This window comes from Molothrus ater, chromosome 12 (genome assembly GCF_012460135.2).
Source record: "Molothrus ater isolate BHLD 08-10-18 breed brown headed cowbird chromosome 12, BPBGC_Mater_1.1, whole genome shotgun sequence".
NCBI lineage: Eukaryota > Metazoa > Chordata > Aves > Passeriformes > Icteridae > Molothrus > Molothrus ater.
In genome coordinates, this window is record NC_050489.2 from 7,546,378 (window position 1) to 7,565,457 (window position 19,080).

At 43.1% G+C, this 19,080-nt stretch overlaps 1 protein-coding gene across 1 annotated transcript; it reads right to left on the reverse strand.

Moving 5' to 3' along the window:
* Positions 1 to 62: 62 nt before the first annotated feature.
* On the reverse strand, positions 63 to 12,307 carry C12H16orf87 (chromosome 12 C16orf87 homolog). Its single transcript, XM_036390180.2, has 4 exons — positions 12,101 to 12,307; positions 8,451 to 8,547; positions 6,140 to 6,322; positions 63 to 601 (listed from the first exon to the last, which is right to left on the reverse strand). Exons 1-4 carry the CDS (start codon positions 12,164 to 12,166, stop codon positions 483 to 485), a joined length of 465 nt encoding a protein of 154 aa, XP_036246073.1. The 5' UTR covers positions 12,167 to 12,307; the 3' UTR covers positions 63 to 482.
* Positions 12,308 to 19,080: the final 6,773 nt, after the last annotated feature.

The window sequence follows — 19,080 nt, forward strand, 5'->3', positions numbered from 1 at the left end:
AGAGGATTAAAACCAACACACCCTGAGTATCACAAATGTACTTAATTCTCAGTTCAATAAAATATTGGAATATCAATTTATTAAAAAGTTATGTGAACTGTACATACGTAAACTGCAATATAGCTGAAAAATCTGAAATATATAATTTTAAAGGAAAATCATTTATTTCTGAAAATATTTAAAATATTGCATTTCTGGCAGCAAATTCAAAAGAAGTGCTCTGGAATGGGTGCAGTCTCTCTGTGCATTTGTCTTCAAGGCATGAAACATATCTGCTTTCTGATTTTTCACAGCACAATCTTGTGACCACTTTTTTTCTGATTTGTAGAGACAGAATTCGATTTCCAAGAACAGCAGTAGAATTTTGAACAGGAAATGCTATGGTCCTTGTTGGTGCAGACAACACACTTTCCGAGAGTCCATGGCACCTTGGAAATCTGCTGGCCATCCTGCATAAAACTGCATCAGATTGTGCTCACAAGTTACAGAATAAGTCTTTGATTGATAATTTTTCTGTTTATTTCCGCCAAGGCCACTGAAAACACGAAGGCCTTTTCATCTGAAAGGTTAGCATACATGTCAACTTCTTTTTCTTGTTTCTCTGTAGAAGAAAAAAAAGTCACTATTAGAAGCTTTTTCTATTATTTGAAGTTAATGCAAGTTATACAGAAATTAATAAATTATGTGAAGTAGTGGAATTGAAGTTAGACAATCAATTCCTATGCACGGAGGGAGTAAGAAAGAGGAGGAAGTAATAGAGGCACACAAAGGTGCTGGAAGAGCCACAGAATGAGTCAGCCAAAAGCATGACTGAACTTCTCCTCTTTAACAATGAAGGAAGAATGAATTGTTAACATAAAGATAAACAAGTATTTAAGGGTTCCTTCAGGTTTTTTTTGGTTTTAGTGGTTTGAGTTTTTTTCTTTACATGACCACCTCCCATCCAAGAAAACAAAGTTATTTCACAGTATGCTAATTAAACACAAGATTTGCCCCCTTACTTTACAGATACATGAAAGAAACCCAGGAGTTTAGTGACAGGGTCAAAGCCAAAGAGCAGACACTCGGATGAAGTCAGGCTCCAAATTTACCGTCATGCACATTTCTGGACTTTCTACACTGCAGACTTTCCATCCCATCCCAGCTGTAGAACAATGCTAACACACCTCCTTGAGCAAGTAAAAGCCCATCAGTTCCCTGTGCTGATGTTGGCTTGCTTCAATGCCACAAACAGGAAGCCATCAAAAAGTTTCCGTACTGCAGGGCTCAAATAAACTAAGTTACACCACAAAAATTAATAAAATAATATAATTTGAGTAATACCACTTGCATAAATACTACCTCCTCCAGATCCTGACTGGTTCTATCCCAGTTTAGCAAGCCACAGGTAGCTGACACAAATTGTTAAGAAAATAAAGCCAACAAAGAAACAGTTTTGTCAGCAAGAGACCAGGCTTGCAGACAGAAGGAAGAGAGAAATACATTGAGAGCTTTCAGCTGTGCAACTCTATCTCTAATCCAGGTTCCACATGGCCTGGACTCATTTCCAGCCACAACACAAAGCTCACCTGAGAGACCCCTCAGTCTCACTAACACACACTCACACACGCCCACACTCTGGCAACTGCTCCACCAAGACACCCCAACTAGCATGGGAAAGCCAAAGAAAAGGCAGCACTGGAAAATAACAGAAAGCACGAGCAGGAACAAAGATCCCAGCAGGTCCCATCTCCACCTACCCACAGGGCTACCCTTCAGTGGGTTCACACTCATGGCAATGGTTTTATTTGGCTTCACATTTGTGTGCAGCTATGGAGAGAACTCCAGCAGACTGCCTGCCGTGTGAAATCAAGTGCTTGTGCTCAACAACTGAGTGGGAGAAGCTCCAAAATCCTTCACCACTGTGTTCTGATTTACTGACACAGAAACAGCAGAAAACAGCTTTTTGCTGACTTCCTGGCTATGCAAGGCAATATCCTCCAGTGCATTGAGTTTGAAATGAGTTTCAAAGTGAGTTTCACTGCCAGTCCTACCCCACAGTTTAAGACAAATCAGCTTCTGTATGTACACTCTGGGCTGCTCCACTTCCTCCCTCTCACCATTTAAAAATTAACAATGCTGGGAGCAGCTCTGAGTACAGACACTACACACACTGGTTATTCCACATTAACCTTTTCTATTTTCATATCTAAGCCCCACCCCTTGATTCATACTTCCTGATCCAAACGAATCCAGCCACAACTTGAACATATCAGCAAATATGTTAAAAATACTCCCCCTGCACCACACCCTGGTTGCTGTTAACAGACTGTGGACTTCTTAGGTTCCCTTCCTCCCAGATCAGCCTTATTCTGAGACTTCAGCTTAGTGAAATCTTGATATCAAAGAGTATGAGGGATTAACACAGGTGTGCAGGCTTCATGCACTCTCAGGACAATTGCAGTTCTCATCAGTAACAAGTGAAGAGCTCACACCTGCGTGACATTTTGTCATACACTACTCCTAGGATACCACAGCTTCCACACACACACTGAAAACTTTCCCACTTCAGTCTTAACTGAGAGTAGTTTTGACTCATTTCTCTATTATGAGCAAAAGAAAAACAGTATTGTGTTTCTACAAGCCAGCAAGACATTAAAAACTAGGGGGTTTGCTATACCACTGAGAGGCTATTTAGGCAAAAATAGCTTTTCTGGATCATGTCTCTTGTATCCCCAGATCTCCTGCAATCCCTTTATACTGCAGCCCTTAAAACAGTGATTATGTATAAATCACATATGGACCTCCCCCTTCACAAATTTTGTATGGATTCATTTTTCAAGATAGCAAGTTGCTTCAAATATCCACACTGGCAAAGTAAATGTGTGAGTAATGAAGCTGGAAATTACAGGAAAAAGAAAACTTGCATCAAGAAAATGTATTCAGCTTAAGTTTTATCAGGATACTGAAATGTCTGTATCTACCTTTATGAAGATTTGGCCTGCTAAGTAACACGTCTGCTTCAGCAAGTCTACTACTCTTACTGAGACTTACTTGCTGGTAACCTCTTTCAGAACAATCAATACCACTTCCCCCAGTATAAAAGGGGTTTTGTTTGCTTTACTACAATCAGGGTTTTTACCCAGATAACAAGGCAACCTGGGAACCAGTCTAGCTGTACGCACAATAAAACAAAGAACACACCTCCACAACAAAATCAGAGTCAATTATTATGGTGTGTTTGTACTTTCAAAATACATTGCAGTACATCTGACAAAGAAATTAAGTGACAATTTTGACAAGCCAAGGCTGCAGGGAGGAGTTCCTATTTTCCAGGGTCATCACATGCCTCTGAAACATGTGATAGGATCATTTTCTGGGTCCCAGTACTGTCATATCCCCTCAATCTACATCTGCTTCCTCTTTCCTCCCCCTCCATTCCTTCTTGCTAAATCTGCAGGGAAAATAGCTTGTTCAAAAAGCCTTTTTGCTTATTCTATTCTTCTTAATTGCTGCAGCTCTTTGCTCTAATGTGAGCCAGTCACGAAGGACACAAAAGAACCAGTCAAAGGCACAGACACAACTGGGAACAGGCACAGTGTGTATGGAATTGCATGACAAGCAAGGAAGCAAAGCTACAGATGTCACTGGGGTCTTTAGGAAGGAAATTTTCACAGCTGGATGGTCTTCAAATGTACAGATAATCTGTTCTTCCATGTTAATACAACTGAGGTGTTTTCTGTCTGCCTGTTTTTCAATCTACGAATGCATTAGGAGCCAAGTATCTAAACCATGCAAGCAATGGCTTCTTTTCAGTTCTTTGGGGCAAAAGCACAACCTCTAGTGGCAAGTAAGAAATACCCAAAATGTCCTTGAAACATTCAACAGGCAAGGAAATTAGATACTGACACCTTGCACTGCAGAGCTGACTTTCAACACATACAGGCTGCTAAAAGGACTAGCAAGCACTCACACAAAAACCACCTTAACTGTAGTAGAATTACAGTTGCTTAATAGACACAAACAACACTATCAAGCAGCACATGTGGGAAAGGAATAATATTTCTAAAATTCCTGCCAATTACTCCACACATAGTAGTTTCAATTTTGTAAGCAACTTGAAAAGGGAGAGGTCAATGTTAACTTGTTTTAGTAATTATTACAAAAGGATGAGCTCCCTGTTGAATTTATTTTTATAGCCATAATAGCCTTATAGAAAAACCTTTTTTTTTAAATCTGTCTGATAATCGTAACAGTGGTCTACACACACTACAATCTCACATAACCAGGAGTAAAAGAATATTCTAAGCCTACTTACTCCTGAACAATAAAATGAGCTGCACTGGGGCAAAGACAATGACAATTGGTTATGAGCCAAATCCCTACACAAGAGGCTGAGGAAGAGACAGCCATCACAAGACCAAGGTAAAGGCATGGTAAAAACAGCACGAGAAGATGAAGGCAATCTTATCAAGTAAGATTCAACTTTAAGAAAGGCCCACCAAGAAAAAGGCCCACCAAGAAAAAGGCCCACCAAGAAAAAGGCCCACCAAGAAAAAGGCCCACCAAGAAAAAGGCCCACCACACACACTCCTGTGCAAAGATCCCACTACACCTAGATCTCTACTCTTCTACCTCCAAGCACTGCAGCATTGTCACACTTTGGAGTTTGCAGCAAGAGGCTAGAAACATTCACCCTAGTTTTGGTCAGGAAAACCTGTTCTCTTAATATCCCTCCTGCTGTCAAATTCTTGCTTTTTGGAAACTATAAAACATGTCTTAAGAAATGGATCTTTTCCTTTAGTTGCTTACTTGCATTCCTCTTTGTCAGGAGACAGAAAAGAAGATTCACTTTTATAGGGCAACTCAACCAGCTTGCTGGAATTTTAAAACCAAGGCTGCTTGTGATCTAGACTGGCAGTTAAATGCCTAGGAAGGATCCTGAAGCTACCAGACAAGTCCAGCTTGGGTCACTAACAAATAGGGAAGCTATTATAACTTATTGACATCAATAAGTCATACACAATAGTGAAGAGATTAGATAATACCAAGCGCATTTCTATTACACTAAAACAATTGCCATCTGGAAAATGCACAGAATTAAATTCCACCTCCTTTTTCCACACTGAAAGCACTAAAAAACCCCCAACAAATCCAAATTTATACTTGGTTTTTACATTAAAGAAACATTAAGAAACAGATTTACATTAAACAGCAGAGATATCAAACTTGGTTTTGAGAAGTTTTGAAGGAATTTCCAACATGGATTAACACCCTTTTTTATTTTGTAAGGTGGAAAGGAAGAAATAATCGCATTTCTGAATTATGCACATGATATACTTCAAGATTTCAGGAGTTTTAGGAACAATATCTGCTGAATATTTGTATGAAGTTTCATCATTCCCCTTTTATCTGCCTTCCAACCTTCTGAAGCCCATGCTAAGTTTTGGATTCATAACTCAGGTCGAAAATTACTATCTCCAAAAACACAGCTAGAAAATGCAGTGTCAATAGGCTCTTAAAACAAGAGGAACCCTAAGTGACAGTTACATTCTTGAGGGTTTCTAGAATTACTCTAGCTATGTAACAGCCTCTTTAATCATTTTGTATAATGATTAAAACCAGCAGGTCACCAAGGAACCTTAACAGACAAGGAGACATTCTTTCCTCCAGAAACAGGACTAAAATTCGGGTTATAGTAGTGATTCAACATGCCCCTTTTACTTTGGCCCCCCAAAAGGTTTCAAGAAACTTTTAAAGTAATCCAGTCATCCTAATCTCCTCTCTGACAACAGATATCATTATACAGTTCTCCTTGTGATACAAAGCAGCAGCACCTCAATTAAAAAAAAAAAAAATTAAAAAAATCACCCAAAAAAACCACCAAAAACCTACTTAACACTCCAGTCCAATGGCTTTCAACCTACATGTTGAAACTTGATACAGTGGCTAAAAATACAGATTTAGATCTTTGTAGTTCGTTTCATCAGACACTGAAACATAAAACCAGAGGTCTCTACACATGCAAATCAGTCCCTTCCCCACATTAAGGTATCAGGTACTGGCTGAACTAGTTTACTTATTGAATGGTATAAAGGTTTGCTGATTACAAAAGATACAAACAGAAAATCCAACAAACAGATTTCTGCAGCTCTCATACCTCTTTCTTCCTCGTGCTTTTTTGCTGAGGCACTCTTAGGTCTTCCTCTTCCTCGTCTGCTCTGGTCTGAATGGCTGTTGGACCTGGATCTCTTGCGGTTTTCTAAGTCTTTATTCACTGCAGAATTTATCTTCTCTCGCTTAACTCTCTCTGTCCGCCTCCTTTTGGCCTCACTCTTGTTTTCTGTGCAAATGAGCAGAAATGGTATGATGCAGGGTTGTTTTCACCTTTGTTCTTAACTTATTCTTAATGCTTACCCTACCCAATCAACCTTTGCCTTTCAAGTGCTCAGGTGCCTGTACCTTTACAGAACAATTGCATCTGCATGATATCCATGCAGAAATTAAGGTGCCAGATCCAGAAGGGTGTTTCACTTCTTGATTCCAAGGATCAAGCCTTTAATTACTTCAAAAGCATTTTGCAGCCTGTGATGTTTGCTGGGACACAAGAAGCTGTTTCCCAAATAAGATGGGAACACAAACTGCACACATCACAGCCTTTAAGACACCACATTCTGGATCTGTTCCACTAGAAAATCATACAGCAAACACCACAGCACTGGGGCTTCCAATGACACTAACAATGAAACCATTACTGCTGCTCAGACAAATTGAATGCTGAGTCAGTGGTGCTGGCAGTGAACACCTCAGAACACAGTGAACGTGTCCCACCACATCCAGCCCGTGACAGGGCCCCTCATGCTCACTGCTGAACAGGTATTGTTCCCCTCAACACCCAAGTCAGTCAGGGAAAGGAGCATTTCCATGAGTTTAATCTGGAAGTTAAGCATGAATTAATGAGCTTGGGTACCAAATACAGTACAGTCACCACAGCACACTCATGGATTAGCTGCACATCTGTAAGGCTGCAGCACCACTCCACAGTAGCTGCACTGCTGAAAATACTGGAACAACATTTTGTAAAAGCTGTTGTGGTTACCTTAGGAGCACAATACAGACATAGACAGTCTGCTGCTGTATCTCTCTCTGGGGAACTGATTTCCTTTGGCTGCGGTTGTGCCATTGATCTTGTACAGACACAGGGACAAGCTGGACAGCAGGCTCCAGTCCCTGAGGCTCATACAGAACCTGCACTTCAGAGTGGCACAGCCAGGGTGAGGTAGAGCAGGGGAACCTCTGCAGAGCCTGCCTAACCCCTGCTCACACAGGGCCACCAAGAGCCAGCTGCCCAGGACCATCTCCAGAAGGCTTTAGAGCACCTCCAAGGATGGAGACTCCACAACCTCTCGGACAACCTTTGCCAGTGCTTGGTCACACTCACAGTAAAAAGCACTTTCAGAGCTGCTTTCCAGCAGGATTTTGCCTCCCCTGCTGCACTTCCTCTTGTGCAAAACTGAATTATACAACCAGATCATGGCCTTCAGCTTCATTTGATAATCAAAAAAGCAGGAGGAGGAAAGAAAATTGATCAACACTTCCAATCTACCAGAGACATTTCTTAGCCTCCTCTACCCTGAAAGCTCAGTTGTCAGCATAATGTCGCCTAACTCCCACAAGTGGTATCCTTCAAAACATTGCTACAAAACATCAAATAGCTGACTTCCATTTTGTAGGTCTGGTAGATCATTTTAAAAAGTAGCTATTATAGATCAGATATTTGTTGGGTTTGGTTTTGGGATTTGTTGGGTTTGGTTTTGGGATTTGCTGGGTCAGGTTTTTTTGGGTTTTTTTTTATATATATCATTCTTGTCAGGCTTTTTCTAACGAATTCCTACTACTGCAGGAAGTGATATAAATGAACACAAGGAGAATGCTATTCATGCCAGAAAGTACATTCAACTGACTTCTTACTTTGTCCATCAACAAAAGAAACACAAGTCAGGCACAAAAAAAGCACTATTTAATTTAATCATGGAGAGAGAAGCAAGATCCACCCAGTTTTAGATTAAACATTATGACCAATTTTGTATTTTCAGAAAACCCAGCTTCCATCAGCATGCGCTCTGAAATCAGATCCTTTTGGGACCTCTACATGTTTAGCTTCAAAACAGGATTAACACAAAGCATTCTGTAAGGGGTTATTCTGCATAGTGATCAATGTGTGCAGCTAGAACATACACAGAATAAATGCCAACATCATGAGTACAAAGGAACACTGAAAACACCAGCTTCCCTCTTCTCCTCAAAAATCAAGAAAAATTAACATATTCGAAGTCTAGCATGCACAAATGGAAGGGAAAGTGAACTGACAACAATCAATTTACAGAGAGAAGTAAAATCCACTATCTTTTGCCTCCAGGAAATAAGGGGAAAGAACTGTTGCTCCTTCTCCCCCACTCTGGCAGTATTACCTGTGATGGGTGGTGATCTCTCAGCACGTTTGGCGTGCAGGAGTTTTCGGCTGATAAATATGTAGCCACAGGGACATGATTTACATGCAACAGGAACCTGGGAAAACAAATGACAGTTTTTTCAGATAATTTCAAATTATGACCAAACTCCTGTCTCATGAAGAAAAATCACACTTAGTAACTCACATTTTGTCCTCAGAGATAGCTCTTCAAGCTCAGTGTGTATGGCAAACTACAGCCTGTCCTGTTACTGTATTTAAACATAATAAAGCCAGATTCTGCTGTAAATCACTCACCAAGCCTTTTCTTTATGCAGTTGTTAAATTCAAGCTTGAAATGTACAGCTGTTGTGATTGCTTTGCACTACTTTTCCCCAGACTGACAGGAAGGGGGTGGGGGAAAGCAGAGAGCATTAAAGGAAGGCTGAATTAAAATAGAATTCGTTTCTCTTCAGAGCTCTCAAATATCAGTAGTGAAATCAGTCAGACATTTCCAGTTTTGCTTCCTCTATATACTTGAAAAAAAAAATAATTATGAGTTAAAACCGTCAGTACATTGTGAATGCATTCACTTCCAGCAGCATTTGAAAGCAGCTCCTTTAGAGAGGAGCAGCTTTAGAGGCACAATAGAGCCTGAAGCAAAACAGATGCATTTGCAGCACGCTCTGCTCCAGCGCTGCAGACAAGGCCGGGTGGGTACAGAAGGAGCTCGTTAATTCAAAATGCAAATAACCCAGCCCAGGCAGGCAAGAACTGACTGCCGGCCCCGGAGTTTGAGAGAATACAGTGCCTCTGAGCAGCTAAGCAGACAGCAGCACTATGCTCCCCCAGAAAATAACAGTGTAAAACAAGAAATGCCACATTTAATATGAAAAATAACAAAAATCTACTCAGAGCAATTAAAAAAAGCAACACTGATAAATTACAAAGCTCATTACCTTAGTACCAAGATCTTTTGGGATCTTTTAGAGTAGTAAGCAATACACCATGTTGCTTTGATTAGGTTTAAGACTGAAAACACAAATCAAAGCAAGTTTAGGCAGAGATCTGGAAGAGATTAAATAACACACATTAAAGTGGAATCATGCTGAAGCATGATAGTGGGGGGAAAAAGGCAGGAGGTGATTTCTCAAATGTAATTCTTTAAGACAGGTCACTACAAGTCTGCCAATATCCACTGAAACGAACAGGAGCACAGAACCACAACTGCCCCTCAATTTAACCAGACACGGGGAAGAACAAAGTTCCAAAGTTCTACTGACACAAAAACCCTGCCAAATTAGTACATGAATTTCTAAATGGGAACTTAACTGCTACTCAGAATAAACGAATTATTTTGCTTTCTGTAGCACATCTGAACTCCTGCACTTCACCCTACAAAAAGCTTGCAGATAGACTTTTTGATACAGGTTTTGCAGAACTAGGGATTTTAAATCACTTAATGGAGACACTGACATAAAAAACGAGTCCAACAGAGGTTTATTGAACTTTAAAGGTCAGAATTTAGCAGACTTGTGTGCACGGTTGTCTCCTCGTTCATACCTCAGTGTAACAATACTAAATCCCCATCATCTCACAGATAACTTGTGTGTTCTTAATGTGACACAGAATTCCAGCTAAATCCATTTCTGAACACTTGGGTCTCTCCAATAATTACCTTTCCAGGCTTGGCCTAAAAAAACCAACTTTGGCAAAGCCACCCAAGGGGATTGGAACAGAGTCAGTATTTTTCAAGGAACTCAAGTGTGTTTGACAGAACAATACTGTTCTCGTGTTACAGGTTTAGCACATAGGGGTGTGCAGCATTTGAGGGTGGGGGCCTGGGGGAAGGGGTTTATCTCTGAAGCTGATCACTATCAGTTACCCTTTGAAGACCCACACTGATAACACCCTGCAACATAATTAAGGTAAAAGTGTCCTAAACACTATTTCACACTGTTTAGCATTTTCCTAATAAAAAGGGAATTTTTCTCATACAAGACATTTTACCTGATGCTAAATTAAGAAGTGATTATTATTTCCTCAGATTGACTGCAAGTACTTGAGGCTCCCCAGCTTAATGGGGCTGTGCTTTGATTGTGAAAATACTGAAATATGATATATTATCTAAATTACAACAGAAAAATGTGTTGAAGTCTTAGAAGTGTTACTCAATATTTCGCACCAATAATTGTGGGTGTCTAAATATTTCCATGCATGCCACTTCTACTGAAAAAAATCAGAAACAAATGCTAAGCCCTTGCTCATGGAAGAATTTAAGAAACACCAGCACAGGACACAGTCATATAAGAATTATATGAGTTTCCTCAAAATCTGCAAAGGGTTGACTTGTACTGTAGGCCTTAGCTGCTTGCTCCCTCTCAAATATTTGGCAGTGGAAAACAAGGTGTTTTCCAGTATGAGCAATGTGTGCCAGAGCAGGACATATAAGCACATAAAATCCATGGAAGCCATAGAGGAGGTGCTAACAGAAAATCTACATTGACAAAAACTAAAACACATGGTATGCATATAAGTGTAGAATAAAGTGACACTTTTCACGTCAGCTTAAAAATCCTACAGTGTTTCCTTACTTATTGTTGCTAGTTTGACATTCATTACATTTATCAAAAAAAAAAAAAAAAAAAAACCCAAACCAAACAAAAACACCACCACTCTCATGTATGATTTCTCCCTCGTTTTCGTTTCTCCTTTCACCAACTGAATAACCAGAACTTGGCACACGATTTCTTTCTCAGAAATAGTATTTCAGTGACGTGCCTAACGTGCATTTGCAGCGGTTGATCTGTTGGTTAAAACATGAAAGGACGCCCACACACAGCTCAGCGCTCCCAACTGTGCCAGGATGGGCAGGAATACCGTAAAAACTGTGCAAGTCAGAACAAAAAATGCGATTTCTCTAAAGCTATGCAAGTAGAGAAAAATTTTATGAGGCTATTTATATTTTTGTAGGTACGTCTAAAGCAGTGACTGGGGGTGCCTTTCCAGGGTGACGGAGCCGATGTCCCCCGGAGTGCCGGTGACAGGCGCTGCCCCTCGCTGAGCCCCAGGGCCGCTGCAGCGCCGGGCCATTGTTCGGAGCTCCGCTGCTTTCAGGGCTCACATCATTGCCGGTAAACGGAGACAGGCTCCTGACACGGCAGCGGTGCAAGCAGCTGCCGCTCTGTGTGAGTGTGAGCAGCTCCATTTTGTGCACACCAGAACCCGCAGCGGGACACACCGACAGCTCAGCGGGCACTGGGGAACCGGGCACAAACTGCACCCAAGGTCTCCCTCCATTCCGCTGCTTCCCGACCACCCCCTGGGAAAACAAGACCTCTGAGCCCCCTCCCGCCCAGCCCCGGTCACATCAGTCATCCAAAGGGCAAACTGCATTATATAAATCACCCGGCTCATTGTATTTTTAACAGATCACACAGTTACTAAACAACACCAGCACATAAACGTGAGGTTCTGCAGTCGCGCAGAAACCCCTCAGCACAATACAACTACTCCGCTACCCTGCCGGAGGGACGCGGCGTTCAACCCACATTCCGTGCAGAAGCTGCAATGGCAACAACCATTGAGTTCACACAAACACCGACTGGAGCCGCACGGAGCCGGTCTGCCCGCTCCGCCCTCCGCAGCGCGGGTCCGCCGGCAGCCGCTCACCTGCTGGTCGCACTCGGGGCAGGACTTGGTGGCCATCTTCACTTTCTTGGCCCTACTGGAGGACATGCTCGCTGCTGCCGTGGCTGGGCTGACACGGCCGCGGCCGGAGCGCCCGCCCCGGGAGGAGCCGGCGGGAGGAGCGGGAGAAAGGAGGTGGAGTGAGGAGCCGGCGAGAGGAGCGGGAGGGAGCGGCCAGAGAAGGAGGAGCGGGAGGAAGGAGGTGGAGTTGGAGTGAGGAGCCGGCGAGAGGAGCGTGAGGGGGCGGCCAGAGGAAGAGGCGGCGGGAGGAGCCTCGCGCGCCCCCGACAGAAGACTAGCCCCGCCCACCTCCGCGCGGGCGCGCGCGGCCGGCCCCGCCCGCGCCACCGGATTGGCTGCGCGCCGCCAGCGCTCGGAGCCCCCTGGCGGCCGCGCTGGGAACGGCCCGAGGGCTGGGAATAGTGAGGGGAGCGGGAATGGCGGGGGGAGCGGGAATGGCGGGGGGAGCGGGAACGGCCCGGGGGCTGGGAATAGTGAGGGGAGCGGGAATGGCGGGGGAGAACGGGAACGGCCTGGGAATGGTGAGGGGAGCGGGAATGGCGAGGGGAGCCGGAACGGCCCGGGGGCTGGGAATGGTGAGGGGAGCGGGAATGGGGAGGGCAGCAGGAATGAGGGAGCCTGACAGAAATGTGCCTGCCGTCAGAAAGCACCAAACACCACCTCTGCGGTTTCCGTCTCAATTCAGAAAGAGCCAAGACTGCAGCAGAGGGGGATGTTTATCGCCTGCTGCGCTGCTGGGAGCCCGGTGGTCCCAAAGCGGGGTGTCTGTCCATGCCTTTTAGTGGGTTCTGCTCACAAATGGGATGTTTTCGAGTACAATGTCCTCAGACAGCAATGTGCCACTGCCAGACCCTACCAGGACCAGAGCAACAGGAACAGCTATTCAGGAATTTCTGACACATAATTCATTATTCATGCATTCATGCATGTCCTAGCGAGGATCCTCCACATTGTCATGCCAGCCCTCTCCATCCTTACTACCAATACAGTATGATGAATAAAGAATCAAAGGACATCGTTTGCAATGTCCTCTCCTGTGCCAGAAAAACCTGTTGATTTTTTTTTTCCTCCTCTTCCACAAGTGTGTGCCCTGAGCCTGGTTCCCACACAGGGCATGAGAAGGTCCTGTTCGGTCCCTGTGAGCACTGGGGCTCCCCATGTGTGTGGTGGTTTCTGGCTGTGTACACAGGTACCAGACTGCCTCACTCACCCTTTTCCTTTCCTCCTCAGTATTTAATTTATGACTCAGAGGGTGGATTTGTTTCCCTGTTCTCCCTGCATATTTTTTTCCAGCCTATACCAGTCCATTGGCGCAGGTGTTTCTCCAGAGATACACAAAGACAAGACAGGTTTATTTTCCATATAAACTGTGACTGCTGCCAGAAAGCAAATATGTTCTATGTAGGCACAACATCCAGATTTCATTCCTGAATCCAGAACAAATCCATGCAAACTCAGGATCTTGAGCTTGCATTTGGATTTTTAATTTTTTTTCCCTGATTGATAAGGTTCAGCCATAGCAAAACAGAAAGGTATTTGAGGAGGATTTGCAACAGCAGGGGGCTCTGCTGAGTCTAGTAACAGTATCTAGTAAATAAAAGAATGAATATACTAGAGGGCTCACAGACATCTATGACAATACCCTGCTTTTCTTCATAGAGTAAATAAAGTAGTCAGCTGTTCAACTACTCCATAAAAACAAAAATGTTTTCCTTACTGAATGCAAACAAGGTGCTAGAAAACTAGATTTACCTGGCTAGAAAACTGATTTACCATACATGTATTTTTCATGTTATTCTAATTTTTTAGCACATTACTTTTGAGTTCTGAAAGTCCAGAACAATTTCTTTTACATAATTTCAGAGGTTTAATACAGCACTGAGATAAAAACAGCAAATAAGAGTAGAGGTTTAAGGGTACAGGTATTTTCTCTCTTAATAGAGTCAAGGCACTTTGCAAGATCAAGCCTCGCTTAGAATGTCTTTTACACCAATTTAAAATAGAAAATAAGAAAATTCCGCGATGTCTCTATCTTATGAAAAGCTGCAGGTGGCTTTGTAAGTGCCTGATGGTTTCTTTTCTCTGCTGTTGTCACCAGAGACTCCAGCTGAGCTCAAGGGCCTGAGATGTTTCCACTGCCTGCCACATCAACTGCCTGCAACTATAACCTTACAAAGGAAACAAAAATTCCAAAGTAGGATCAATTCACACATCTGATCCTCCTCAGAGTGCGAGAGAGAAGCGCTCCTGAGCTGTGTTTCTGCTCAGCACTCCAGGCAGTTTGGAAGCATCCTACTCTCCTGCAGTGTCCCCTAGGAGAGCTGACAGCCTTGGGCTCTGTCAGCCCCAACGTGCTGACAAAACACAGCAAATTGAGAAATTAAATTCCTAAAGTGCTCTGCAACCTTGTGTCAAAAGGGTTATAAAACACATCCTGGTTAAGTAACAACTTCCTAATTAGTCAGCTAGAGTCAGCAGGGGTGTTATTCTTTCCACGGCCAAAGTACTGTCCAGAGAATTCTTAACTTATATCTAAAATACAAGATTAGGATGCATGAGAGCAAAATTACAAATAATAGGAAGAGCTAGATTACAATATTTGCAATGTTACCATATAGGAATTGAAATTGCAATGGACAGTATTCAACTGGCAAGAAGAAAGTACTGTATAAAAAAATACACTGATTAAACAGACAAGCTTCAATCCTATTTTATTATTCTGATTTTGGTAATCTTGATAATAATAATAGTTTATAGTACTTAATAATGTTACTGTGCTTCTCACCAGTGGATTTCAGGGCAGCTGTAATCTGAGTCCCCTCTGAGTCCTTTCATAGGCAATCAAAGTCGTGCCTAACAAGTCCTTTGAGATCCCATTACTCTGAATTTGGGCAAGACCAACATTTAAGAGGCACAAATGTTGGCTTTGTTCTCCAAGTACAGCTAAATATTGAGAGTTTCCCAATTACAAAGCATTTTTAAATTCACAATGTTGATAAGCATTGATGCCTCTTGGTTTCAGGAAGCCCAGGCTTAGGCTGGCTCCTGCCTCTGGCTCAGCTGAGCACATTAAGGCTTGCCTGAGGGAAAAAGGCCATGGCCTCAGATTTTAAAAAGAAGCTTTTCTTAAAATATCAATAATTTAAACTATCTCATAGCAGTAGTGCCTACTGTTCCCTAAAAAAAGGCTTCCAACATTTTATTGTCACATATTAGGCCTTTTTTGTGGGAAACTTTTTTAAAACCCACATGTTGTTCTGAATAGTTCAGTTTCTACCAATTAATATAGTTTCACCAAAAGCTTACATTATTTTCATAGAGCATCTTTTCAATTAGTTCTAATGAAGAGAATTCAATAGATTGCACATTCCATCTGAGTTTAGTTTTTGGGTAGGAGCTTGGGCTTTTTTTTGTGGGTTTGTTTTTTCTTTTTTTCCTTCTTTATCATGAAATAATGAGTTGTTAAACATTAAATTATGAAGTCGCTTAACTGGCATTTTCACAGTGGACTGCATTGAGCTTTGCACCAAATCTTGAAGTTTTATGTTCAGTTTGAAGAACAGTAGAAATTGTCATTTCTCTGAAGATACTCCTTATATTCTGAACTGCTACCATAAAGCAGTAGTCCATAGTAAAAAAAAGCCATCCTCCTTACTTGTACAACACAGAGTACAGAAAACCTTGCTTTTTTTGTCTGAATAAACCTGGTTTTCATAATGTGGTTTTCATTTACTTAGTATGCTCAAAGATTCCCAAGTACCATTAAAAAGACTTTGGCATTTTAAGCTATTGAGAGCAGTTTTCTATCCAGAATCTTTGTTTCAATGGAACAGCAGCAGCAGAATGAATGCTCAGTTACCACATGTCATTATTGTAATCATGGGGTTTAAACCATGCAACTATTCATGGCAAAGCAGCTTGTTGAAGGTCTGTCAGAATGGAACATGTGACAGCAGCTGTTATCCTGTTTATCACTCTTGTTTCTCCAAGTCTCCATCTACCTTTCCATGTATTTGTGCACTTGCTGCTGTTCTGTATCTCTAGCTTGGCATCATCAACATGAAATTCATTATTTTAGCTTCTTAAAACTGCAAGAAAAGCAGCTTGTGTCTTTATGGCTAGAGGTGGAACACAACCTGGAGATCAAAGCACCTCGGTAAGCAGCACTGTCCACCTTCAATGTCTGGTTTGTCTGAAACCCGTGTTCATATGATTTGCATATTCATTTAGGAGCAACTTTGCCTCAACATGGCAAGTTCATCCTACACTATTTACTTTCAGGAAAGCATTTGTATTAAAATAACCTTTGGAGATACATTTACCACATGTAAAGAGAGAGATACTTTTCTCTAACACCACTTCATACTGCATTTACCATGGAAAGGCTTTGTTTCATCCCATTTATTTCCTGCGTGCTTTTCTAAGAAATTACCCAGACTATTGAATCCAGTTTTGCATATATTTATTCCAATGTTCTACTAAAACCCATTTGGCTTGTGCCAAGTGCATTTGCAGGTGTGGAGCCTCAGTCCAAGGCTGCCCTGTGTTACACACTAACCAGCAGCCTCACAGAATTTGCAAGCAAGGTCTGAGGCTTGCTTGGCTTGTCACCAGTGCAGGGACAGAGATACCAGGGGATCTGTGCCTTTACTTGTGGGGGATCAGAGGGAGACTCAGGGCAGTGCTGGCTGGACACTTTGTGCTACGCCAGCTCTTTCTGGGGGGCGGATTGGGGGTGGAACAGCAGCGTGTGGGCCAAGAGCAAAGGTCAACTTGTGTTCTTCCCCCAGCAAAATTAGTGCTTCCAAATTACAACCTAAACTCTGATCTTTAATAGTCTGGGTAGCATTTCAGCCTTGATTTCTAAGGAACCATGAAATACACTTGAATTAAGATAGCTGGGAAATCTACTTGTATCCACTGAATGTAAATATTAGAATTTAAAATAATTTGAACATTTCAGGTGATCTGATAAAAGCTCACTATAAAATCCAATCTGGTTTTGTGATAAATCCAGCCTTGACATGTCTTACCACAGCTTGAAATATTTTCTTCGGAACTACTTTTTATCAAACATAGAAAAAAAGGGACATGACACTGTTAATTATCGAACTGCCAGATTCAGAGAGCACTTGGCTTTCCAGATACACAACTGATGACAACTTTAAAAGTTAAGTGTCAAAACATACAGGCTCCAAAACCTGACATTTCAAAAGTTAAAAAGGCTTATGGGGAAAAAAATCAGATGCAATCTCCTGGAACAGCTGCGGCGGCTTCAAGTAAACAAAAATGGACTTCTTGGAACAGGAATTTCTAACAGACCCAATTTCCATTGGGTCATTCTGTGGGCAGAATTTTGGAGGCAGGACAAGCAGGGTCAGAAACACTCAACATGGCCTTCACAAACTGAACAGTAAACAAGAAAAAGCTCTCAGTAAAATCAGTACAACGACTGTAAACAAAAAAAAAAAAATAGTTTTCTGCACCACCTCAAGAATGTTCCTTCAGCACAAAAAAATTCCATCTCTGTTATTTTGTTAACTATGACTTGACTAAAATCCTCAAGCAGCAATTATTTTTAAATTAGCACAAAGCAAGCGCTGAAAAATATTTCACTTGAACTAGAATAAGGACTGGAGCAAATGACTAGTGAAACTAAAGACCATGGCAAGCAAAAGCTTGTTAGGAAGAAGAAATAGTAAAGACAGAAAAAAAGCTAAAGACATAATTGTATGTAATGAAATAAAATCAGACACGCCAAAAGCAGCTTCCTTGCTCTTCATCAGCCGAGGAAAACACCAAAACAGAACAGAACCCAAGTCTCAAACCATCTAATTTAGGCACCTAAAATTAGGAAGCTGGTTTGCCATATTCTAAGAGGCAAAAGAGAAAGTAAAAAGAAGGTTCTACAAAAACAATTAACAAATAAGGCTGATTTACTGCCCAGGCTCCTACTCAGGGAGGTTACATTAGGTCATAGGAATATTCCTGAGTGAATGATCCCTTATTCCACTCTCTGAGCACAAACAAGGAGGCTCTTCTGGGCACCCAGGATGGGTAAAAAGGGCCTTCTCCTACCCAGGAGCAGCAAGGAGGAAAGAGAATTTACCTCTCTCCCTCCGAATTCTGCTGCTGTTGTATTTCATGGCAGACCTCCAGTCATTTGCTATGAAAGCTGAACTGAACCCGGGAGATAAAAACATTTTCATCATCTGGAAACAATGAGGAAACTGTGAAAGAGGACCGGCTTGTTCCTGCGGGACGCAAAGATCAGGAGCAAATGCTCCCCTGGCAGGGTGACAGGGTGAGGGACGGGGCTCTGGCGCTCGTTCAGCCTCGCTGCCTGCCCGACTCTAGAGCCGCTCTCCAGCAGCCCCGCAACAGGTGACCGAGCCACGGCAGAGCCCAGCACCAAACCCACCCCCGAGCCCATCCCCGAGCCCATTCCCGAGCCCATCCCCGAGCCCGCCGCCCCGCACCCCGCATTGCCAGCTCAGAGCCCATCCCCGAGCCCACTCCCGAGCCCACCCCCGAGCCCACCGCCCTGCATTGGCAGCGCCGAGCCCAGCTCAGAGCCCATCCCCGAGCCCAGCTCAGAGCCCATCCCCAAGCCCACTCCCGAGCCCACCGCCCCGCATTGCCAGCACCACGCCGGCTGCCAGAGCAGCGCAGGCCGCCTTTCCCCCACGGACAGCGAAGAGCCAGCGTGGGCAACGCTGCGCTCCTCACAGCCAGGGCAGAAAAGCACACCCAGACAAAGGGAGCGCTCTGTGCGCGGCCGGGCGGCGGCACCGCGGGCTCCGAGGGGCAGAGAAGCGCTCCCCAGCACCGAGAACACTTGGCTCTGCCGTTCCCGTAGGAAAATCCCCCGCGCTTGCCCTGACCCCGGTTCCCCCCGCATCTCCAGCAGCGGGAGCGCGCCCCGCCCTGCAGACAATGCG